Source organism: Barbus barbus, assembly GCF_936440315.1.
Source record: "Barbus barbus genome assembly, chromosome: 35".
NCBI classification, from domain to species: Eukaryota; Metazoa; Chordata; class Actinopteri; order Cypriniformes; family Cyprinidae; genus Barbus; species Barbus barbus.
The window spans coordinates 11366533-11393621 of record NC_136763.1 but is presented as its reverse complement, the minus strand read 5'-3'; the positions used below and the strand labels follow the sequence as shown (position 1 = coordinate 11393621).

Sequence of the window (27089 nt, the reverse complement as noted above, 5' to 3'; positions counted from 1 at the left end):
GTGCTTTCCTTGATCAACAGCCCAACTAAACTAATAGTGTTCTCATCACGGTTCTAATTGCTTGATCGCTAATCAAATTTAGAGCGCTGAGTGGCAATCAAACAGCACCACATGCAGGCACACAGACACGAACTGAATAAATAAATGAGCCAAAATTATAATGAATGTCTGGAAAAGGAAAACACACGTCTATTGCACTTTGTGTGCTTGGTTTAGATGATAATTGAAAAAACATTAGCTCCCGGCATTGTTTGTGCACTAAGATCTTTCACAGTTATTAACACAGCTCCGATTGGCGCTAATGAAAATCATTACTCATGCAACTGAAACATGAGACTCCAAAACAGAGTATGTGAACAGTGTGGGAATGAGGATCAAAGTAGAATAATATTGCCAGGACTGAGGTGTGTTCCTGTAGCTCAAATAGTTGATAATGACACTAGCAATGCCAAGGCTGTAGGCTTGGTTGCTTAAATGCATGTCAATTTCGATAAAAACATCGGCTGATTGTATTAATGTAAAAAACAATGTAATTGCATGCTGGCAACAATTTACAGCATAATCCTGCTAACATAGGCCAAACAATAAATAAAAAAACATACTGAAACAACTTAAACTGTGGTCACGTTTACCTTGTGGCACCTATGGAATTCATTGGATTCAAGTCTGTATTTATAACATGCAAATTTGCCATGTTTAGTAAAATGAAGTTTCTTGAATTGGAAGTGACCTGTGATTAAGCTATGCCTCATGCTGCTTCACTACACTATTGACAATGGACAATGGACCCACTTTGTCGGTGAAATTTAGCTCAAGTTTCGCTAAATCGGCTTTACAGTAAAAGTGTGCAAACTTTTCTAGAAGCAGAAAATTTAAAACCCTGAATGGATTTGTAGCAGATGCTCCACTCTACTCACATTCTCTTTTCCCAACTAGCTTTCTATACAACAAAAAGCATGCATTCACACTTCACCTACTTGTTAAAAAGGTTCAGGCCGATACGATAGTGCCTCTTGCGGATGATATCGTTGCTGAACGCGGGCGAGTCCCAACTGTTGCGTGTCTCTTTATGATATGTCTGCTTGCTAAGAGTCTGCTCTCGAAGACTATCCCTGGATGAGGACTCCGAACTGCAGTTGATGGTATCATTGGAATTGGAAGTGCTATTGATGCTGTCGTTATCACCATCAGAGAAGTCGGACTCAGATTTGCTCTGCCGGTTGGCAGTGCCGTTGATTGCCAGGTGGCTCTCCAGTTGCCTTGGCCGATGCCTAGGTGCGTCGTCATCTCTTGCCGGTCCCCTTGGTGGTAGCGCATGAGAGGGGATGTGTTTTGGGCTGCCCTGTTGACTGGCGATGCCCCGTTCGTAAGCGCTCTGCCTTTTGAGTGAGCTTCGGTCAGAACGGTCGCTCAGCTCAACCGAGCTATCGCTGGGAGGTTCGATGGTAAGCAGGGGTAGGTGGTCTATCCTCAGTCTTTGCTCTTGACACTCTAGAGATGGGGTGCTTCGGCAGCTAGTGTCCGTGTCGCCCTTTTCATCCTTATGAGCTAGAGACCAGTAGTCCTGCGAGTTCAAAGAACGTAGACGAAGGTCTGATTCTGTGCTAGAAGGTCTGTCAACTGATTGTGATAAAGGAAGAGGAGGGGAGAGCTCTTCCTCATCTATATAAAGTGTGACGTCGCTGTAGGAAGCTGTCATCTCATCTCGCTTACGGTGGTCACTACTGTGCGAAGGCTTGACCTGGAAGGTGACCTCTTGCTCCATGTTTGGATGACCTCTGGTTGGCTCTGGCTGTCCCTCATCTCCATGTAGGCTGCGACAGTTCAGAGCATCATCTATCGACTCTGCCAATGACTTCACTTGTCGAGAGAAAACGTCTTCCAGCTCTGTAATGGCGTCCGTGAAATCGCTCTGGACCGCAGGTGACTTCATGTTGGTGGGGACCATTTCCCCACGCTCCGATTGCACCAAGGCTCCTAGTTTAGAACCATCATCTGTAAGAGACACCTGCTTCCCCTCAAAATATGAACTGTGGACTTTTTCAGGTCCTTCAAATGAAAACTGCATTCTCATATTGGACAAAACTATGCGTCTGGACATGCGGTTCTCCGACATAGAACTCCTGAGGCGCTCAAAGTTCTTGTTCATCTGATATTGGCGGAAGGCAGTCTGGATTGTTCGCGCAGCATGTCGGGTTATAAAACGCCCTCCATACTTGCGCTCCAGCATCTCCACCTGTGAAAACACAAACATTATGCACCACTTTTAGTCAGAGCAGCAAAACCCAAACATGCAAAACATGTCCCTTCTTTCTTAGTCTGACATAATTTTATTGTTGACAGGGATTTTGTTCTCCCTCCCATGACATAATATGACTTGACCAAACCACAAGCCAAAATTGGTAAACCACATAAATAAAAGAAACAAAAATAAAAGCCACACTATTAAAGGAATATTAAGGAACTAACTATTAAAAAATTGTGTATTTTGCCAGGTAGGATGAATAAAACCATTTCTTCCCTTATAAAGGCATCGTGGACTAAAGAACTCCTTTAGCTTGGTACCTAAGAAACCAGATGTAACCCACTACCATGCAAAAGTCAGCTCAAGACCTTTTTTAGCCTGAAGAACGGGCAGAACTAATCACATTTCTCAGCTCTGTGAGACCTCACACAGAGACGGTGGACAGAATGCCTCTGGACAGTACCACAACACCGTCACTCTGAATACGAATTACTCTCTCAGCATGCACTGAGTTATGTCCTAAAAGGTTCTCATTGATCTCATATCAGCCTTTGGGTGTATTAAATTACTTCATATGAAAGACATGCAGTCACCACAAGCAACTTTAAGGAATTAATGTTCACCCAACTACAATAAACTAGATTTATTTACACAGTCCTTTGAGGGGAAGTGCATCAAGTGTAAGATGAAGCCACTGAACCTCAATCACACTCCCTCTGCACCAAAAAAAGCTCATCGCAATATGAATACAAATAGCTGGTGAAGAATTTATGGTTTCTTGGTGGCATTCCAGTTAAAAATCATGAAGAACTCTACCTGTTTGTCTTGGAGGTCAGTTGAGAGCTCATAGCTCTCAGACAGTGATCGTGAGCGTTTGATGGCCTCCTCTTCTGCCTGCTTGCGAAGGATCGATTGGGAATGCTGGAGTTTGGGTCGCCGTGGGCGCTGCCGTATGTCGTGAGCGTACAATGGTGGGCCGTCGAAGTGCTCGCCACTGATGATGGCACTGCGGCTCACCGGCCCTCTTAAATAACCACCACTGTTCTCTAGAGAGGGGCCCGCCTCACCACCCGGAGCCTCACCTTCCACACTGTACAGGGAAAAAGAAAGAAATTGTAAGTTAATTGAATGGGTTAGAATAGACAAAAAAACTGTTTATTTTATACTGACGAATGACTGAGGCATACCAATAGGGATTCGGTTTTGATTCAACAAGTCAGTTGTTCAAGAATCAGACTACACTGGTTGCATGATATGTTTTTGATTCACTAAAAGAATTTGACTCATAAGAGTCATTTGTTTTTGAATTGAACTGTTCTGGTTAAGTCATATTGTCACATTCAATACAAACAGCAAACTCAGATTCACAACTCTACTAAATATGACAAAAGATAAGATTCAGACCAACTCTTTACAGTACATATAACACACGCCACCTTGTTTTTCCAGACACAAAGTTCCTTGTAAATCCCAATATCCACTCCCACACATTTAAAATATGTTGACATATTAATATTACTACAACTAAATCAATTAATTAAAGCTAAATAGAAATATACATAAAAACAATAAACATTACAAATTAAAGTACATGATAATTGACTACAAAAAAATAAACAAAAACTGAAGCTTACACGTGAGATTATGAGTTGAACTTTGACACTGGTGTGGAGGTATAAAAGCAAATGACTATGTTTATAGCAACGCACAGTGGTACAGTGCTTCTCACAGGCAAAACAATACTACAAAGCAATACAGTACAAAACAATACAGGCACAAATATAGACTAAATGGAATGATCAACATTTCCTGCAGACAAAACTCACTTTCAATTGGTTAAGTTTGTATTTACTTCAGTACTTTGTTGTAATCTGTTGATGTGCTTTTTTATATCATACAGCTTCCATAGTATGTGTTTCAGCTCCTAACTCCTCCAGTACTGAATACCAAGATAAAACATCCTAGTAGTCTAGTGTCAGCTGTCACATACATCATGCTTACACTCCAAATGACACACTCCAGGCCATAGCTCTGAGAATCAACAGCATAACTCCTACCTGTCAACACCTTAGCAGAGGTATACCTGTTGCGGCAAATGACTTTTGTTGCTTGAGGTGATGAGTAAAAAGAGAACTGTGACACATTCGTAAACAGACAAACAATCACACACACTTCAGCCACCTCTAATGTGATTGCACGGAAAGGTCAAAATACGTAATGAAGGTTATTTGATTACAATGCATATCAGTTAAACCAGTTAAAGAGACATGACAGATATAGGTGACTTTGATGTTCAGCCCGGAACACACCAAGCCGACGCCGACGAACTAGTGGCGACGAAAGCAGACTGCGGGGTTGGCTCACTTCAGCAGCGTCTGGGTCCAAAGTTACCCTGACACACCAAGCCGACGCTCGACACCCGACACCCGTCGGCCAAGTAGCACGTTCGTTCTGTGCCTTTCTTGTGCACTGGTTCGCCAACTGAACAGCTAATCAGAATGAGCTGATGGCCCGACTGACCGACGAGCTCTGTCGCCGATTCAACATGTCAAATCAGCTGAAAAAAAAGCAGACGAGGACCAACTTCAGCCAACGGTGCAGAACACACTGAGAAAACTTAGTCGGTCGATGAACAAAAACTGCCCGACGGCCGACCGTCAGCTTGGTGTGTTCCGGGCTTTTGAAACATAGTCTTATCATAGTCAATCTCAAGACCTGCGACAAAAGTCATATGGATGGGTCTGGTTCAAGATACCCATTTTTTATATATATATATATATATATATATATATATATATATATATATATATATATATATATATATATATATATATATATATATATATGTATATATATATATATATATATAGCAAATGTTTGTTTAGCACCTTTACTGCTTCTCAGCCACATACTGACACTTCCTTGCAACAACTAAGTGCCAGCAGATTAACTTTCTAGATTAAGTGCTCTTCTTTTAATTAAATGAATTAGTGTGCAGTAGCGCGCTCAGTATTACAGAGATGAGAACACTGACACAGTCAGATTGATTGAATTTGTTCATCTTGTATAGGGGAAGGCGGGAGAGGAGAGGATGAATGTATGTATGTTGGAGCACTGTTTGCAGGTGTTTCCAATCTTGGATAAGACAATACGAGAGCCTGGTGTAGATTGACTTCAACAGGCAATATCCTCAGGGGGCAGGCTCTATTGAGCCAACACCCATATACACCGCTTCAGCTAGAGTTGTGATCATCAAATGACATACAGAGGATGTGCCTGAGAGATGTCGGGTCGAACGTATAGAGACTGTTCTCACACTTCCTGTCAGGTTGGTATTCACCTGCTGCTTCTGTAAAAATGCTCTGAAATACAGATTCAAAAGGGAGGTCAACACGACGACCAGACATAAACATGTTTCCTCAGAGTCACAGGTCATGGCTGTAGAATCGGTTCTTGTGTGAGACAAGAAGTCATCTCCAGTGTACACAACAAATGGCACAGAGCTTTTTTTTTTTTAATATTTATTTACTGGCTTTGGTTCCTTAACAGTTTAATTAAATTTTTAGCTTCTAATACTTAAAGAATAATTATTTGAATTAAAGTTAATTTAAGTTATTATTAACTAAAAATAAAGCTATTAAAATAGTTTTCATTCATTGAAATACAGTGACAAATTAAAATACAAACACTAGAAAATGTTAAATGTTGCCTTGGCTCTGAGTGCCAGTGCTACTTCCAGACATGACCCCGAGCCATGAACACACAAAGCCCACCTGCTGCTCTGAAGGACAGAGCTAATGAGAGGCAACATGCGTAAAGCAGGAGGTTATATATAGATTTAAAGGTTAATGCAATGGCCTTGTTTCATGCATTCCTATTACAGTGTTTGGTAATAAAGGAAGATGAACATGTCTTGTTACATGTGATTGTACACTGCATGAAAACACAATGCGAGGCAATTCAGATGATGAATTTGGCAGCTAATTTCCCCACATCTCTGCACTGAAGCCACCCGGCTCGAATGACTTTTGGTGTCTGACGCCTGATGTCTCCTGAAAGAGCTCTCAGCGTGTCCTTTGAAGGGTGGCAGCAAATGCAGTTTTCATTTTGTTTGGTTGCCTTCTCATCTCTCTGAGGAGAGCCAGGATATTTTCAAAGCCCGACTCCCCCTAAACTGTGATAGATGACGGTGTCTGAAAAAGTCCCAATTATTGTGAACACAAACGATATAAAATCCTATGAGGATGCCGGATGACAGGTCTGTGAATAGATTCAATGAAAAATATAAGAAAATAAATACTTGGAAGTGTTTAGAGATCATCACAGTGATGGTGAGGGGGAAAAATGAACACCTGAAATGGAGGACATCTATTCATCTCAGAGCAACACAATGGGCTAAATGTTCAAGGTTGAGGCAAACTGAAGTTACAAGGTGGGATGAAGCTGAATGAGTGGCAATCCACTCGTTTTAATTTTCTGCCTCGTGTTATTTTATAAGTCCGTGAACGCTACAGCAAATTGAATTTAATGAAGACGAAAGCCAGCTTTAATTGAGCCGAGGACTGCGCTCTCAAATCTATAAACTGATGCTCAAAACACTAATTAGAAATGGGTGCATTGTTAAAATGGACACAGATTAGCTTCCAAAGTTTTAGCTTTCTTTCTTGCTTCATTCCAAACATTTCCTGTAATAAAACAAACAGACCACTAGGGGCACCAATATGGATTTTGAAAATTAAGCTAACTTTAAAGGGATAGTTCACCCAAATTAAAAAACAATTCAGTTTGAGGGTGATTTCATAACTTTCATTTTTGACTTAACTATAACTTAGCTATATCTTTATTTTATTACACCCAAATGTGGTTTACAGCATATAAATGGCGATTTTATCCAACCAAGCGTAGTGTGGAAACAATTGAGGCTCAAATCCATGAATCATCACTGAAGACAGCTGGCCAAGTTTTATATTTCCCAGAGGGTCTCATTAGACAGCAAGATGAAGTGTCTCTATAGGACCAGTTTGGGCTTCAGTCAAGTCCAGCTCAGAGAGATGTGGGAGGTTCTCACAAGGGTAAGAGAACACAAGTGCTAAAAAGATGGTGAGGTGTTAAGATCTGACAGAAGATGAAATGCACCGTCTATTGCTCTTCCCTTTGGAGTTCACCTAAATGAGACAGTCAAAAGAAGGCCTCTATCTTACAGTGTTAAATTACTTGTTTGAAACTCGAAGCCAAGAAACTATTGACTTACAACATGCTGATATAAAGAGGAACTAATCACTGGCAATTTCAATCATCTACAATTCCCATGAGTTAAAGTACAACTGGTTGAACTGCATTTTATTTACATTTCATTCCTCTGAAGAGTCCACAATTACGCTTTTCCCCCTTCCTTTTTAGGCAGCAATTTCTGCTGAGCTTATTTAACCTCATACTTCCTCTAATTGACTGTGAAGCTGAGGTGCAGATGCTGAGTCTAACAAGGTAAAATAACAAGCTCATTTACATTTCACTAACTAAACCACATTTCATTTGAACTCTCGGGTGCTGATTTTGGAGTCTATTTCATGTCCTAAACCTTCGAGCTCTGAAGGTTTTACTGCCATCCTGATAACTGACTTCAGTTTTTGTTTGTGCTGTATGTTTAAGATTACACATTAAAACAATAAATACATTTTATAGATGAAAATATTTTACTTATTATTTTTCCATACTTGTAGAAAAACGTGATGCTGTGCTGTTAACAGAGCTTAAACTAAATCACGCTAAACCAGAAAATGTCCTCAAACAGCTTCGAACAAGAAATTGATGTAATAAAGATATATTTTGTACATATATAGGCTTTTTATTATATATTATAATAACAGTCTCTTATGCTTACCAAGGCCAAATTTATTTGACAGTAAAAACAGTAATATTGTGAAATATTATTACAAAATGAAATGATGGTTTTCTGCTTTAATATATTTTAAATTGTAATGTAAATTATTCCTGTGATGCAAAGCCAAACATTCAGCATCCATTGCTCCAGTCTTCAGTGTCACATGATCCTTCAGAAAACATACTAATCTGCTCAAGAAACATTTCTTATGAATATAATTGTTGAAAACAGTTGTGCTGCTTAATATTTTTGTGGAAATATTGTGACTCTTTTGGTAAATGGAAGGTTCAAAAGAACAGGGAGAAACATAAATCTTTTGTAACATTCTAAATGTTAAAAATGTATTTCTTTTAAAGAAAAAATCTTACTGACCCCAAACAACCTTGGGTTCTCAGGCTTTGTGGGGCAGAAGAAGCTGTCAAAATTACAAATGGGGTTTTTCCACAGAATTACACACATATATAGTTTTACTGTCATTGATCGGTATTTGTGCACCTATATTTGCATATGATGTTCTAGTGCAGATCTTTAAGACCCTCACATGACATGTTTTGAGCTTTAAATCTAGGTTTGAGAGCATTAGAGGACCAGTCAAGCTGCATTCACAAGCGTGGCACGTTGCATGAATGCAGCCCTGTTGATGACTGGCAAATGCTCCGGCATTTCACATAAAGCACTCATTGTTCAAATAAAGCTTGTTTTACTAACATCACCAAGCTTATTCTGGTATTACATGAATTTCAATGGGGCTGATCTACTAATATACGTCTCTATTTGTTCTGATTTATAATATCAAATCGTTTTGTTGGCAGTGCCACTATGGCACCTTCCCATGACCAAGTTAAGAAAATATACAGCCGAAAAACTAACACTCACACAAACACTTCATTCATTAGCAATAAAAACATGCAGAATGGTTGATGTAGAGACCTCACTAAAACAGCTATTCTTGTTATAACTTTGACTAATACAATCCGCATTTACAATCAGAGGATGGAGAGAGGTCATCAATGACAAAAAGAAGAACAGAAATGGAAAAATCTGGAATGGCATTAAAGCTAATTTTCACAGAAATGACATGGATATAAACGCATCTATCTGGAGAAAAATTAACTGAAACATCACTCAACCACACAACTAGAAGCAAAAGTGCACTCAAAGCAACAATGGAGGGGTTTGCGCAATAGAGGAAGATCCCCCATAATTCAAAGCAGGTAAATGAAACAAAGAGCTACAGAGCTGGAAGTCTCATAAAACATGTGATCTACTCGCAAAACACACCCAGATACAACTATACACCCCATCCCAATGAGTACGAACACAGTAGAAACACACTTAAAACTTATTTCTACTTTTCAACATGTTCTTAAACACACACACTGAAATCTTACCAGCTCCCCAGTTCCAGCAGAGACTGGCTTCTGTCTGAAGTGCAGTGCAAACACCACATGTCGATCTCTGATCCCTACAAACATCAACATCCCTTTGGCCTGTGGCTGCCCATCTCCTCGCCAGGCAAAGCCGTCTCATAGGAAAAAGAGGCACGCTCTCAGTCCGACTAAAGACCACTAAATCCTCAGCCTCTCTGTTGCGCGCGCTCTTTCCTTCTCTCTTTTTTTCCTCTGACTTTGTGGAAGGGGTGCTCTGAGGGGTGTGCAGAGAAGGGGAGGGAATTCCACAGTCCGGAAAACTAATTACGTGATGGCGGGAATATAAACGACCACCCCGACCCAAAGAGGAGGGAACGGGCTGGCCTGCCGAGTCTGGATCAACAGAGTCAAAAGAACGTAGGCTGGAAAGCCATGAAGGGATCGGGAAGCCACTCTGGAACGACAAAAGGCTGTGAGTCTATAAATAGCACGATCGCAGGATGGACTAAACCTGGACAGATTGGATGGAGGAAGTCCCGCTCTCTCTCAGGTTTCAACGGCTGCAGTAATATGAGCTCGTAACGTGTCGCACACACGCTCCAGACTGGACTGGAGAAGTGCAGCCAAAAAGCGCTCCATCATCGGCTAGTTTACACACTCATGACGAAACCTGAAGAAAGTCACAACCCAACTTTGTATTTAAAGCAGCTTTGTGGATTTATAATGCTTTAGAGGCATAGTTCACCCCAAAAAATAAGAATTTGTCATCATTTACTCACCCTCATGTCATTCCAAACCCTTTCTTTTCTTTGTGGAACACAAAAGACAAATGTTTTTGTCCAGACAATGAAAGCCAAAGGGGTCTAAAACAACACTGAACCCCCATTGACTTTCATTGTCAGGCTTTCACTGAGATGCTTTTGAAAATATCTGCTTTTGCATTCCACACAAGAAACAAAGTCACACAAGTTTGGAACAACACGAGAATGAGTAAACTCTCCCTTCTAATATAAAAAGCCTCATTGAGGAACACCTAAAAACGGTCTAAAGTGCATCAAAATGTTAAAAACGCTGTCCAGTTGACGCCTTTTTCACAGACAAGACTCTGTTGTCTTGTAAAAGAGGTCTAAAAACACACACAGCTGCATTTATAACTAAGGGTTTGAATAACATCTCTATAATCTTTTCCCTCTTTTGCCTCCTCCCGTCTACTTACATAAGGAGGGCGGCCTGGCTTACGCATTTCCTTTCTGACATCATAACCTAAACAATGGGCGTCGCTCAGGCAAAGCCCAGATGCTATCGTCCGCCTGAGTGTGCAGTTTAGAGTGTCCGTGGGGTCAGAGAAAATAACCTCTCAATGTTGGCTAGCGTGGTTTTAGGAGTCTCATCAAAAAGAGAAAAGAAAAAAACCAACATGAATAGTTTCCAGGTGGTGACATCTTGGAGTTTGGTGTCTAACGGTCGAGAAGTGATGTTCTCTAATTAGAGTAAAGGCTCAAAGCTGTTCTCTAGCAAGGGCCTCTCTTATTTCCTGTTCCTTGCTCTCTTCCTCAATGAAGAATCCCTAAATGAAGATTAAACAGGTTGAAACTGGACCAAAGGGGTCCAGACAGCCTTATTAACATCTGTTCTTCAATGGTAGCCTCAAGATGTACATGTGCTCTTCGTCAAAGATCTTCAGATCTCAGTGTAAAGCAGCAAAGACGGAAGAATCCCAGCAGGAAGCTGAAAACTGATCATATTATGTCCTTACAGATCACACGAGCCAGTTTGGTAATGTCTCGGCACACAAGGAATAAATAAAAGCATCTATGAGGACAGGACATCTAATGAGTCAGAGGAGTCATGTGTTCAGTAGTGCATGACTCACTCCTGAATGAGATGGACACATGCAGGAATAACGAAACATCACTAAACTGATGAATTGCTATTTTGTATGTACAAATGAATGCAGTTCAAGTCAGTGATGCAAAAGCCTATCACACTTTTCTGTAGCTTGTACGAAGCGGGAGGTCACTGCGACATGCTTTTAGAGCCACCTGACAGAGTTCATTACTGAGGTCCTTAAATCTTTTAATGCTAAAAGGCTTGGGGAGCAATAAAATCTTTCCTGCTTGTCAGAGAAAGGCTTCAAGGAAAAAAGTGTGACAAATTTATTCATTTGGTTCTAGGTTCACTTATCTGTCACTCTGTTAGCCGGAACTGAGGCTAAAACACTGCAATGATCATGGAAAACATTTATTTCCACTATGCATTTGAAGGATATTCAGCTATTTGCCGAATACAGAGTAACTTCCATTACAGACGCAGAGAGTGTCTTTGTTTGTTTTTACTCCACCAACGAAAATAGTTCCAAACAAAGCCACAGCGCAACAGTAGTGAATGAATCAGTTGAATGAATAATTCACTGACTCACTCATATGTACAGCCATTTGATTCCTTTCTGAATGGTAATGGTAATGATTCAATGACTCACTTTTAAAGACAGTCAGTTGATGCCACCTACTGATGAATACACTTTTTATTACTATTATTTTTTATTATATATTTGTTTTAAAGTCTCAATGAATGGCTCCTTTTTATTCTTGCTTTTTCTCATCCAGCTGTCGTTTATTCTTTCATTGCTATTCTCAGCCTGCAGTCTGGGCTGACAGACTGCTGAGCTTCCTGTGAACTCGAAAGAAGGATCACAATGTGTCATTCCAGGTCTGACTTCATTCTCATCTTCAATCCAAGGAACAAATTCATTTCCACCAGATGAATATGGAAAAGGCATACAGCATATTTGAAAAGAGCTGGACTGATTTTTTTCCCTGTTAGCTCAATCACTGATTCCTTAGAAACAAAACCTATGAATCTACAGTACAAGTGTGAATTAAATTACAGGCTGAGGTCACGGAACAGCTTAATCTCTGATTTCAGTTAAAAAAAAAAAACAACTCGTTGAAATCTGTCTACAGTGACACAAATCCCCAGTGTTATTCTGCAGTGGATTTTGGTGTGAAATTACATGTTATCTCCACTATGGATAAATGAACTAATTTCTTTCCTTCTCAATAGTTACTTTGTGATCCATTCTTAAAGGGATAGTTCTGTTTTTTATTACTTATGCCATTGTCATTCTCAGTAAAACAAAAACTTGGAATGCATTCTTGTTTACATATAATAAGCATGATATATATATATATATATATATATATATATATATATATATACATATATATATAAATAATCTCTCTTTTACAAGTGAATATGGACAGATATTCTATTATGGACCAGATCTCTATTAAATTTCTCCTTTTCTGTTCCAAAGAAGAAAGTAAACATGTAATGTAAATGATGCCTTATTTAATTTTTGTATTTTTTGGTTGAACAATCCTTCTCAGTGTTTTGATGTGAAATCAGGAATCTACAGGCTAGTGTTTTAAGGTAACAACCACTCTGTAATCTATAGAGCTACAAAACAATAACAACAATCACAAAACAGTACGGAATGATTTCAATGACAATTCCAAGCACTTAACGAGGGTTTGCAATGCACATTACCATCATTTCATGTACACATAATTACATGGCATCGGCCATCCACCCGGCAGCTGCCCCAGCACTGAGACACAGACATGTTTGCCTTTAGGTCCAGCTGTAATTTAGAGAACATTAGGGCTCTTTTGGTTAAGTGCTCCTTGCACCCTTCTTAAACCTGATCAAACAGAAAAACAAGTCATCTTCCTGTTTTAAGTGCAGTGGTGGACTAGTAATCTCCAGTTAATTGCATAGCTAGTTGTTTATCAGCAAATACTGTTCATTCTTCCACAGCTAATGTTCTATTCAGACGGACCCCGTATTAATCTACAACTTAAATGGAGCAAGTTCCAACTCAGTCCTGATTGACAGATAACCATTTCCTGTTTAGTTTATAAAGTCTGCAGACAAATTTGATCAACACTGTGCAGATAAGGATATCTAAACATGCGTGTTCAAATGGGGGAAGTTTACCTCCATCTATGTTTGCCATCCCCTCCCCCCCATACGCCATAGTGGATCTTAAACACGCTTTTGGCTTCTCTCACAGGCCTAATCTCTAATCTGAGGGATCCTGTCCACGTGTGGTCCTCCATCACGGTTTCCCCCGCGCGGGTCTTTGTGATGGATTACGCATTGCACAGTTGCACTCCCTCCATCCAATGCAAAACAACCACTTCTGCTTCCTGCATCCTGACTGAAAGAGCAAATAGCTTCCCCCGCAGCGGAAATGCGGTCCGTTTTGGAGAGTCAGTCGTGGTCAGGTGTTTTTTAAAGGCTTTGCCCTTTCACATCATCAACATGCTTGAGAGCTGCTTCGTGGGATGGAATTGTGCAGTTCCGTTTACCTCTCCATGCCATCCAGCAGTGGCAATACAACAAATGTGGCAAGTGACATAGGCCTGTAACACCCCACAGGCTCGATTTTGTGTCTTCTTAGCTCAGAGCCAGTGGCTCAGTGATTGACTAATGACAAACATGCTTTTCACATTGCCTGATAGGAACATTCTGATTAGTCACATTAGAAAAAAAACTAAATAATGTTAATGACTGTGTCGCTTAAATCAACTTTAATAAAAAGGAAACCTGCAGTGGGTTTGCCTTTTGCCATATGATGTTGCAATCCACAAAATGATCAAACACATTAGAAAAAAATGATAATAAACAACTGAATTATTAATTATTACTACTTTGAAAAAGTCAACCGAGTGCTTTCATTGGTATTAAAACATGTTGGGATTTTTATCAAATTTGTTGATAAAGCCATCACCCATCAAACAGTAATGACAATTTAAAAAAAAATTTTTTTGTTGCTACATAAAAAACAGCATTGTTTAGTTTGGGCATATTAGGAGGTTTGGAGGACGAGGCTTTAAATTTAGATTGTTCAGGAAGTCTTCCAAATGAAGTCTTTCCTATATAGGTTAAGATCTTAAGATTTTGTAGGATGCAGTACTTTTACAACATCTCTAAGCTACGTGTTGGAAACCACACAAAAACTCTTTCCAAATTAAGGAAATGCTTGATAAAAGTAGAACAAGCAATTTCACTGCTGTAGCTAAAAGCCATTTATGGATAACTCTATATTTTGTTATTTGTTTAAAAAGCAACAGGAAATGAGAGCCTTTTATCTTTCTAATCGTTACCTGTATCTAGAGGCATGTGTGAATAACGACACGAGCGATTCTGTTGCTCAAGCACAAACAGACAAACAAACAGGCCGGTCAGTTTCAGCATGCTCAGACATTATCAGGCCCCAGACAGTCCCTCTCGACCAAAATGACCGCTGAGGTTGAGTCTAAATAAACAGAGTTTGGTGGACGTGTCTTGTTATCCTCCCTGTCTGCCCTCTTCAGTGCGGTAGGGACAGCGTAGTGCCATCTAGAGCCAGAGATCTGCCTAGCAGCTGTCAAAGTCTCAAACTCGGCTCTCCAGAATGCCCCAAGGATGACGGGCATGTAACAGTGGGCAGTCTGTGACAGCCTGAGACTTCATTCAGCTGTCTGACACATGACCCTCAGACTGCCATCTTTGGGTCGATAAAGGAAGTAGACAGAAGGAACTAAGGAACAGGCACAGCTAGGCTGCACAAGCACTAAAGAATGAAAAAAATAATTCAAGTTCAAATATCAATATTAATGAGCATCAAAAGAATTGATTCCCACATACAAATATTGATTCTTGGTGTTTTTCTAAACTAATGATTTACTAATGATACTTTAATTTAGCATGAAAATTATTTTCTTTGAAAGAACATACTTGCAATTCAAGTACATACAAAATTCAAATAGAGAAAGCAGTATAGTATTGAAGTACTTTACTTCACTAAATAACCAAGTATGGCAAAATGTTTAAACTGTAAGTTGTTCAACCATTGATTATGTTCTATAAACGCTGTTAATAAATGGAAAACACTCTGATTTGCATGTATATTCACCGCACACTACCTTTTAAAAATTGAAAGACGTCTCACCGAGGCTGCATTTAATTGATCAAATTTTCTATTTTAATATATTTTAAAATGTATTTATTACTGTAACAGCAAAGCTGAATCTTCAGCAGCCATTATTCCAGTCTTTAATGTCACATGATCCTACAGAAATCATTCTAATATGCCGATTTTCAATATTTAAAACAGTACTGAAAAGTTGTATTGACTGTACAAAACGGTAACATTTTTTCAGGATTCAATGATGAATAAAATTCAAAAGAAAAGCTATAATTTAAAACAGAAATGTTTTACAAGAATGTGAAGGTCTTTACTGTCACTTTTGATATTACTGATTGCAAACTTTGTGTGTATAATTCAGTTTTGGCCTATTTAATGCTAACAATAGCTTTTTAATGTTTCTATTCAGTGTCTATTAATTACTCATTTTGCCCTCAAAACACAAAAATGTCTATTCAGTGGAGGTATAGGTATCACTATGAGCAATATTAGCCTTGATAGTATAGTATATTCATCAGATCAAAAATCAAAGAAATGATATCCCCGTTCTTAAAGGACAGCAAAGGTTCATCTGTGCATGTTTGTCTCTTTAGGGACCTTGATTGATGGGTAGTGACCAGACGAGTCCCATCTCATCACAGTGAGAGACATGTTGGCGGTACAAGGGCAACTGACACATTCAAATCTCAGTCTCTCTCTAGTCCAGCGTCAAGGTCGTTTTATTAACTCAGGCACTAAATATCACCTTTTCACATGCTGTTGACTCTCTGTTTCACTTCATCTGTGATTATGCTGCAAAAAAATAAGCAAGGGCAATTTGCAGGTTGCTAAATGTGCTAGAGATATGTCATGGCTAAATGCAAAACTAGCTGAATGAACAACAGACACAAATCACATGCTGCCAAACATCCTCAAATTTAACAACAATAAAAGTGCATATCCTACCCATCTGAAGGTAAAACACCAGCTGTCAAAACCTCCTCTCTCTCTCTCTCTCTCTCTCGCTTGGATTTCCTTTACTGGAAGTCACCAAAAATGTGGACACCGCTTCTATTCCTTTACTATGAATTCCTTTGCCATAGGCTACACACACTCAGGGCATTAAGAGGCACCCAGCACCTCCCAAAGCTGCCGTCTGCTCCAGTCACAGCATTAGCACTGGTACCAGGTAATGTCTCTGCCGCCTGTCCTATCGTGTTGTGTGCTCCTGCTCTGCTGAGGAGGGCGCAGGCAGTGGTTATGGGGAAGTGCTGAGTGTGTGTGTGTGTGTGTGTGTGTGTGTGAGTGTGTGTGTTGAGGTTTAAAGGAAGGGAGTGGTGCCTGTGACACAGTTGATTGCTTTCTCTGAATTGAGTGTGATTTAAACCATGCTGGAGATCCTGTGACAAATAATCATATTTTTTCATCATAATGCAACATATGGAATGCTTGTGTATTCAAATGTAATCTAGCCAGAGTTATCGTAAACTAAAACCCTTAAAAACGTTTTGCTTGAAAAAAAAATAAAAAAAATAAATTGAAATAAAATATAAAAAAGTTTGCTAATTGCCAAGGCAGCATTTCTCATTTTTGTTTAGTTGAGGTAAAAATGAAATAAACTATATAAACTGACTTTACAGACATATTTAAAATAAAACAAACTAATAAAAATGACAAAAACAAACAAAATTACTCAAACTTTAACCAAAATGAAAATAATAAATAAAACTGACTTCAAAGTATTAACAATAGTATCTCAATATTAACAATAATATCTAGCTTTATTAAACATCAGGGCTGAAACGCGATTAATTGCGATTAATCGCATTCAGAATAAAAGTTTGTTTACATACTATATGTGTGTGTACTATGTATATTTTTTATGTATACATAAATACACACATAGACATATAAAAAATATGTTAGATTTATATTTAAAGTATTTATATATAATATAAATTATACACAAGTAGAAATATACACACATATATATACACACATATATATATATACATATATACACACAGACAAATATTTGTTTGAATAAATGTATACATGTAAATGTGTGTGTATTTATATATACATAATAAATATACAAAGTACACACACACATATAGTATGTAAACAAACTTATTTTGAATGCGATTAATCATCTTGCAGCCCTACTAAACATATTAATGATGAATTATGGAGGAAAAAAATAAAAATTTTTACTTGCCAAAAGAAAAAATTTCTAAAACAGACAGTGAGTTATGAATAAATCTCACAGGTGGGCTATTTGAGCCTTTGTTAAATCCTCTGTGGATTCATCTAAACCCGACTGTCTCAGTAATGGTTTCTAATACAAAAAGAGAGTAAATCGTTTTTAATCGCTCTGCGTTCATACAAAGGAGATGACACTGAATATTTCTTTACAATAATGTCCTGCGTCAGTGAAGGAGAAATTTATATGGCCATCCATTCTAGAACGATCCCAGGGCTCAGAACGTGCGGCAGATCAAATGATCAATTTCACTCGCACATGTGGGAAGTTTCACACAAGGACCTTTGTGAGAACTTCAAGGCGCATGTCAAAGTCATTATTTCTCAAGACGTCAGAATGTGGTATGAAATATGAGAAGGGCTGGAGTGGTTTTAATTTGAGCACTCACTGCTCAGAGAAACTTTGATATCATTTCATCTCTTAAAAATTGTTTTATAAAGGATCACAGACCTCAGACCTGACATGTGGAACTTCCCTTTTTTGAATCACAATGATTCAGTACTGTTCCTCTACGTCATTCGTACTATTTATCTTGGTAACCAAAGATTCAACCAAAATATGGTTGCCATCATTAATGCTTGTAACAGCCATATTCAAAAATCAACACTTTGAATGATGGAAAGTTTCTACACCAAATGTTATTTTATCATCATCTTGTCCTGTGGCATGAGAAGCAACCATATATACATATCCATCTAAACAATTTCCAATCATAAACAGATCCCAGACAAGAGATGACCAGAAGGTCTAATTCTCCTTCTCCTGCTGATGAATTCATTTGCAATTTCAAGGTCAGGGCACAACAAAACAACACAATTTGTGTCAGCCATTTAGTTCATGAATACCAATGAAATAGCATTACATGCAGCCCTTCCACTACAGTCGCATAAACGAATGAAAATGTTATGGAAAATCGCTGTGAAACATTGCATTTCAATTAGGGATGGGCGATATGGAAAAAATATCATAATACAATTTTTTTTAGGAAATATCACGATTCACCATTTTATCACGATTCTTTGTCATGTTGGTTTTACTATTTTGCTAACTGTCTGAGCATTACAGCCAAACTAATTTCCCTATTATAAAGACAAAGCCTTTCAAGGTAACAAAAAAAGAATGGCAGATATTTAGGCCAAAGTGGGCGAAGATAAAAATCTTTGTCATTATTTTATCTTTGTTATTAAAAAATAAGAACAAAGATACACATTACAACTACACATAATATACAAATAAAACAAACAGTGTTTTATTTTCAGGTACAATGGATGTGTTTAGCAGGAGCATTCAAGAAACTGAATGAACAAATATATATAAAAAAATACTAGACTGATTCCTAAAGCAACTGTATTAAAGTCCTTCAGTCAAGAGTAGTGAGTGATTTTTCTCTTTGTGTTTTGTTGTTTTATTAATATTAAAGGAATAGTTCACCCAAAAATAAAAATGATGTCATCTGTCTGTCAATTCTGTCATAGTGTTTTATTTTTATACCACTACTTACTCACTCAAAAATCGTTATATGGCACACCCCTAATTTCAATGTAAGCATAAAGTCAAGGAATGATTAGAATGATCACATTACATTATGAATAAATATTTATGGTGGCTTATAAACATCAGAATTTGTGATTTGATATCTCTGAACAGATTGGGACTTTACAACACTTTAACAAAGAAAGAAAAAAAAAACATTGGATGAGAACACTGACCTATATGTTCTGGCACCCCTGGCAAAACGGTTCATTTTCTGTGCCAGTTGAGTACATTCTTATAAAAGATAATAGCCTGACATAAACCGATCCCTGTAAAATCGAAGCACAGCAAATGGTTAACAAACTCCTATAAAACGCACATTTTGCAATAAATTCCAAACTAGTTTACTTGAGTTACCTGCTGAGGTGGTCTCAGGCAACATTTGCAATTATACAAATAGTGTAGCACATCTGGGAGCTGTAGAGAGTAACCTTTACAAGAGGCATTCAGCAGACGTGTAGGGCCGTCCATGCATACCAATACAGATACGCAACTCAACACTGCTGCTCACTGCTTATACTGATCTAGAACCAGTTTCAAATTCTCTATAAACATCAATAAAACCATGTTATTTTCTATAAAAACCATACGGTCTGTAAACATGACTTGCATTAAGATTCCCAGTTTCTTTTGCATCCCTCAACTTTACTCTAAATTTTCCATTAGTTAAGTTGAAAAGCATTTAATCTGTAGACCTTCTGCACTGAAAAAAAAATTGTGTAGCTCTGTGGAATGGATTTAAACATGTTAAAATGTGTTAAACAGAGCCGAGAGTACTGCATGCTCGGCTGAAAAGCATAATCAAATTACCCAAAATATTCAATAAATGAACATCTGTGGAAATCAGTGGCCACAGAATCTTAGTGGGCCTACTTATTAGTAATGCCTCTTTGCATTTATTAGCAATAATTTGGAGTTTTATAGCAGAACACTTACACTATATTGCCAAACGTTTTGGGTCACCCCCTTCTAATGAACAGGTTTGACTACTTTAGTAATTTCCATGAGAACACATCTTAATGTTTAAGCATATAATGATATTCTAGGGAATTGTGTGCTTCTAATGTTATTTCAACAGTTTGGACAGAACCCTTTTCTATTCTAACATGACAGTGCCTCTGTGTATAAGGCAAGGTTCAAAAAGAAATGATTGATTCAGTCAGTGTGGAAGAACTTGACTGGTCTGCATAAAGCAAAGTCCTAATCTCAGCTGAACACCTCTGGTGTGACTTTAAATGCAGACCTTGAGCCGAAAACTCATCACCAAACACCAATGATTTGTACATACATTATATGGACAAAAGTATTGGGACGCCCCCTTCTTTAGAACAGAAGAAGGCACTTCCAAAACTGTGGCAACAAAGATGGAAGCATAATTCACGTATTTAAAAACTGTTTTTCCATCTCTGTTGCAACAGTTTTGAAAGTGTCTAAAACGACTGTACCCATATACAAGTCATTGGTGTTTGGTGATGAGTTTTTGGCTCAAGGTCTGCATTTAAAGTCACACCAGAGGTGTTCAGCTGGGATTAGGACTTCGCTAACTTTTTCTAAGTGAGAAAAGAAACTGTGACTTTTGTGACTTTTTCTACATGGTTTCAGTTTGTAGCCGTATACCCACTGTGGCCCAGAATCTCTCTCCCAATAGTTTATACATCAGATATGATTCTAATTGTTTAATAATGACACTTCGGTGTGAAGTCAAACAGCTTATATGTCTATGCTAATCACGTTAGTACACTTATTTGTAAAACATTTTAAGGGCTAGCTATAAGTGAAGGAAGCTGTAATACATTATCCAAAGTATTTAGCAAAACATTATAGTTTGTAACAGTCAAAGAATATGAGTTAAACTACATGCACATATTTTAGAGAGTTGACTGCAGATTGAACTCTGGCCTCTTCTGTTCAAAACAAACATAACCTGCTGAGACTCAGACCGTGAAAGCAGATGTGTAAGAATTTCTAAGGAAGAATTTCATCCCAGAAACCTTTTACCTGTCGTTACAAGCTTGACTGAAGCTGGGCTACGCTTTTTCTCCCATGTTGACAACACGTTGCCACACTGAAGCCACGGAAGTCTATATTTACGTACATAACTGGGTGTAACACCCTTCTGATGGTAATCGGACGATTTCTCATCAGGCTTGTATACGGTGGAAGAAAAGAACTATGCATTTCAAATGAATGAGAAGTCAATGAGCGGGAACGCAATAATTATACACTGTGCCCTTAAGGTAATAATACCATGATTTGTCATGACACACAGCTAAAGAAAGGAGCAACAGAAAGAAAGGGAGTATAAACATAGCGTGAGCACAATATCTAAAGAGTGAGATATTATATAATGCTTTTCTATACTGGAGGGACAGCAGAAAACTTGAGAGAAAAAAAAATGACAAAATGTAATTTAACAGCAAGAAATACAAAAATGCATTTAAATGATAGTGTATTTTATATATATATATATATATATATATATATATATATATATATATATATATATATATATATATATATTTCCTCTTTTCCCCCTCTCCACTGCTACCCCATATTATTTTACAATGTTTTGGCTTAAGACAAATAGACTAATAATTTCAAAGTCAATTATTTTGTACTGAAAGCAACATTTTCACACAGATTTACACAATATTTAAATAATATATATACTAAAATATACCGCTGCCTTTACATTTGATAGTTGTTGACAAAATACCCATGCTTCCATGTGATGGAAACTTCGAATCTCCAGCAATTATAACCTCTTTATGTAGCAAGTAATTGTTTATGTGAAGTTTCTTGGGTATAGTGTGTCAGGGGATCTTACAATAAGCTTGGATGATGTGGCCTGTCAGACAAGACGTAACCAGCAAGCCACAGAACTGCTTCTGTCCGTCCCTCTCTTCCCTCTGCCTAGAGTCTGTTTCTTTAGCTTCACATGTAAAGCAGCACATGCTGGCACATGCTGGCACATGCACACACACACACACACGCACACACACCACAGTCAAACATCTGCAGTGCTAACACTGCAACTCTGTCCACGCCTCATCCCATAAAGCAGCTTTCAGTTTCGTGCTCCTAAACAGTGATGTGTTTCCATCGGTCACACAGAGGCCATTCCTTTAAAACCCACTATTGAAATCTTTCAGAGCTTGGCACAGTTTAAATGCCTTGTCTTTCATATCTAAGGGGAAATGAAAGCTGATGTGTGTAATTTTGAAACTAGTGGTGGGGTTTTTGGTTATTCTGAAAGTGATTTAGTATCTTTCAAGTATTTGTGTCTAAGGAAATGAGTTCTTGATTATTGCAGCTCAGAGAGGAAGCAAGGTCACTTCCAAAGGTCATTCAACTGTTTTCAAAAGACTTTGAGACTGAAATGTCGCTCTCTTGTAAAGAACGAGGCTTCCTCCATATGCCTTTTGCCCTGTTGAAAGATAGCCAGGTGGCGATTAGCAAGTCCTGCAAACCTCAAACCCAAACAAGCCTTCATCATCCTACACCTTGTTACGACAAACACTGGCGCTGCATTCTCCTCCTCCGGATTCCTGAGAACTTTTTTTTCTGAGGCAGACTCAACTAAGTGAAGCCAAGTGGCAATTATCACAGAGCCTGCTGCAGATTGACTGAGCACACCGCAACAAATTACAAACGATCTTGACATTGTCTATAAACATGGCGCTTTGCTACATAAAAAGAATGTTTAAGGGCTGCTTACTTGAAGCGGACAGCAAGAGTGAGTCTGCAGCATCCAAACAGTGTGCTGTTGATCAGATTCTAGAGATCAATATCAAGATTTGAATTTTTGTACTAAAATAGCAGGGTGAAACGCATACCAGTGCTGCTAAAATTGTTATATAAACCAAACAAACTTTTTTCCAGCAGCAATCATCTAGAGTTTATCATGGAATGCTTTGCATGGATATGGAGAGTGAGTCACTACACCAGAGCTGACCAGACAGGTGGCTTCAATAAGCACTACAGCAAAAATAGGTCACACCATTAGCCTCCAAAAGCAGAAACACTCTGGGATGAATTCGCTAAACAGCTGCATTACTTTTGTGAGCTGTGTTTCAGTGCTATGCACTAACCACCCACAATTCAGTCTGACTGGATGATAAATACACTAATCAAGTCTGATTTACATCAAGCATGAAAGACATCTTCCTACCAGTTGGGTAGGAGTTGGGTATCTGGGTATTTTTGAGAACACTGTGCAATCTAGAACTGTACAATGTAGGATGTAGGATTTGTATTATTATTCTTTGTTATTAATTTTTAATTCAGATTTCTACTTGTTTTTTTTTTTTTTGGACCTAACACACACACAAAATGCATATCAATTAAATAAAATAAAATTTTAAATGTTAGATTGAAAATCCTTTTATATTATAATTTTTACATTTATTATTTTATATTTTTTGTTATTGTTCAATAATATAAAATAACTTATTATACTGTTTTATTTTCCACACATATAAAATAAATTTTTCCTTCAAAAGAATGAAAAAAATAAAAATAGCAATGGCAAACCATTCAACCCATTCTAATTGATGGTGCTGGTCGATCTAGGGACAAATCACTAAGAACGATTCCACAGTTTCCACAAAAATATTAAGTAGCACAACTGTTTTCAACATTTATTATAATAGGAAATGTTTCTTATGCATCAAATCAGCAAATTAGAATGAATTCTGAAGGAGCATGTGACACTGAAAACTGGAGTAATGGATACTAAAAAAATCCACTTTGCCATCACAGGAATAAACTACATTTGAAAAATATTTAAATACAAAATAGTTCTTTTAATTTTACAATACTACTGTTTTTACTGTATTTCTGATTAAATAATGGTAGCTTTAGTGAGCATAAGAGACTTCAGCATAAACAATTTCCTTATTGCCATATTTTCTTATAACCCACAGGGTTATACCTTAGGTATTTTATAAAGAATGTGGTCATGGGTTGTAACCAAAAAAAACTAAACAAACTGAACTGATCAATAAGAAATCAAAAGATCAAATTCTTCCAGTTTTTCATCATTCATGGAAAATATATCATTCCTGGTCTCTCATTCTCTACGCTCTGTCCTCAGAGGCTCCCTACATGACACAATGACACAGCAGATTCGGATGAGAAGGTACATACCCCTGCATCTTACTGCACCAGCTTTGCTATATTTCATGGCCAATGACTATATCTTACATCCTGAATACTAATTTAAAGACAAGTCCTGCAGTAACTCAAACACAGGACAAATTTGGGTGCACCAAACACTCCTCGGGCCCCATGAAAAGCAATGATAATCAAATATTTAACATTTATTTGGAGCTAAGAGGAAAGAACCGGTTTGATATCTCATCTGCTGACAGAGGACAGAGCTGAATCTTAATTTGCTTGACCTCAATTTTCAAAGTTATTTATATATTTAAGCCCGTTATTTAAAGCACCAAGACAGCTGGGGTGTCAGCCATCACAAGGTGCCAAAAATGCATTCATTTAAATAATATTTGCACAATGCAAATTGGATAACAGCTGCAGAATATAAGGCTTTGAGACCTTTACATGATAAACAGTTCGTTTAACGACAGTCCATTTTTATAAAAGTTATTATTTGCCACCCACAAAGCTGTAAGATTAGAACCAGCTTTCCATATGATGTTTAACAACGTAATGGCTGGCGACATAAGTGATATGGTTTCATCTGCGGATCAGCGATCATAATCTGGAATAACAGTGCCCTGTTTCCGAGAATCACATGTCAGCAAACCTGAAACTAACACACCCAATCTGATAGAGACCCGCATTCACATCACACGTCCAAACACACCAGCGATCCCCTAGACACAGCTGGAGCTGTTTGACAGAAATAGACTTGTTTTGTTATGGCCCTGTGAATCCCTTGAGGAAAGCAGCCATAATAATGGCAAGATCGCACATGGGAGACTCAAACCCCAATGTCAAACTCACCAACACAGCAGCGCCCGAAGAGATCATTCAGATCACATGACTGTCAGATATGTTCAGCCCAACAGCACAGTGACAGCAGAAACTGGGACCGTTAGTTTCATACCATCATAACGCTGTGTGATTTGTCCTTGTTTTCTAGTAGATGTGTGTTGTGCGACAGTAGCGAAGATGACTGTGTAACCCTAGGAAGAGTTTTGAAATATTCTTGATGAGCCATGCGGGGTTGGATGACAATACAAATGCACAGCTGTTATTAATGTCACAGAAGAACAGACAGATTTTGGGCTGTTTGTGCTTAGGCACAAATATAGGCATAGCTGGCATGGATATGATAGTTCACCCAAAAATGTAAATTCGGGCATCATTAACTATGTAGTTCCAAACCTTCATGGCTTAATTTCATCTGTGAAACATAATAGAAGCCATTCTCAAAAATGGTTTAACTGTTTTTGTCTATATACTGAATATCAAAAGGGTCCAAGAACACAGGCATAAACAAAAAACAAAACAACAAACCAAACCAAATCAAACAAAGCAAAGCAAAGCAAAACAAAACACAGAAACAAACCAAAAAAAACAAACCAACAACAAAACAAAACAGGAAAGTTAAGTCATAAAGGTTTGGAATTACATTATCATTCTATAAATGATGACAGAATTTTTGGGTCAAATATCCCATTATATGCCCTCAATTCAAGCTAATATAAATTATTTCGAACTAACTGTTATAGAGTACCAGTATTAATATCAATATTTTAACGTTATGGCTAGTAACCCAAAACTAAAATGAATCATTTAAAATGTTACAAGTGATTTTATGCATCACAATGTTATAATGTACAGTATGAAAAATGTTTTTTTTTTAATCTACTTAAAACAGGAAAAATTAACATTTAAAATTTATCAATCGACTGATACAATAAAAAGAAACAAATCTGTAATATGACAACAGATTTGGTATCGATATATATGGGGCACCCCAACTATATAATATATGAAAGCAGAGCATATGCTGAAAATATGAATGGTTCAACCCCACGTTCACATATTACATGTGCTAAACTTAGAATCTAATTACATCAGCAGATCCAAAGATAGTTCAGCTGAAACTCATATGAATGCAAAAACACCACCAGCTCAGATGAATCTTGCTGAATTCATAACCACAAAGAATGATTATTGCTGCATTATCTGATACCAAGCGGCTTAATGCTGCATAATCTTCCCCCAAATAAAAAAATCCACTGCCCAAGCACGCCACAGGAGCCAAAACACTCCCTGGATCACACCAGAAGACACCGGGGGCACAATAAAAGCAGAAAAAAACAAAAACAGGCTGGCAGCAGGATATAGAAGAACAAAACACGTCTTGCTATACAATATAAAACAAGAAGGAAACTCTAGCGCAAGGATGTAATTTTTCCATTTACTCTTGCATTTAATTCCTTTAATGGTTGTCGGGAAGCCAGTCTATGTGAAATGTGTTTGCGTCAGTTGTTTCTGCTTCAATGTCACCATCCTAATGGAAAAACATAAACAAGCAGATCAATGCTCGCTACCCAGAGCTCCATCAGCAAAGTTATAGAAAGAAATGTAAAGTCAAATTCTGGAGGTGATCAGAGATTTCAGATATCATGCAAAAAGTTTTATATAGTCAGTTTGGCTTGTGTCCTCCAGCTAGTCCGCATCAGTCAGAATGACATCAGACTACGGAAGAGAGCGAGAGCGAGAACGAGCGAAAGAGAGAGAAACATAGCTGCATGCCTCAACAGCTGCTGCAGTCATCATTGCCAGACACCTGCGTGCTACTCAGGCAGCCGCACACACACACACACACACACACACACACACACACACACACACACACACACACG

At 38.1% G+C, this 27089-nt stretch overlaps 1 protein-coding gene across 8 annotated transcripts in view; it reads right to left on the bottom strand.

Annotated features, from left to right (window-relative positions):
• Positions 1 to 27089, bottom strand: part of LOC306855435 (IQ motif and SEC7 domain-containing protein 1-like) — a 207681-nt gene that overhangs the window by 19228 nt on the left and 161364 nt on the right. For 6 of the 8 annotated variants that reach the window (XM_079394159.1, XM_079394162.1, XM_079394161.1 and 3 more), the window contains 2 exons: positions 3062 to 3335; positions 978 to 2236 (listed from right to left, as the gene is read on the bottom strand). In XM_079394159.1, the coding sequence (XP_079250285.1) occupies positions 978 to 2236; positions 3062 to 3335 (1533 nt within the window). Of the gene's footprint in view, positions 1 to 977; positions 2237 to 3061; positions 3336 to 9517; positions 9751 to 16415; positions 16706 to 27089 lie in introns of those variants that run through there. The other 2 variants (XM_079394164.1, XM_079394160.1) reach the window with 2 other exon arrangements.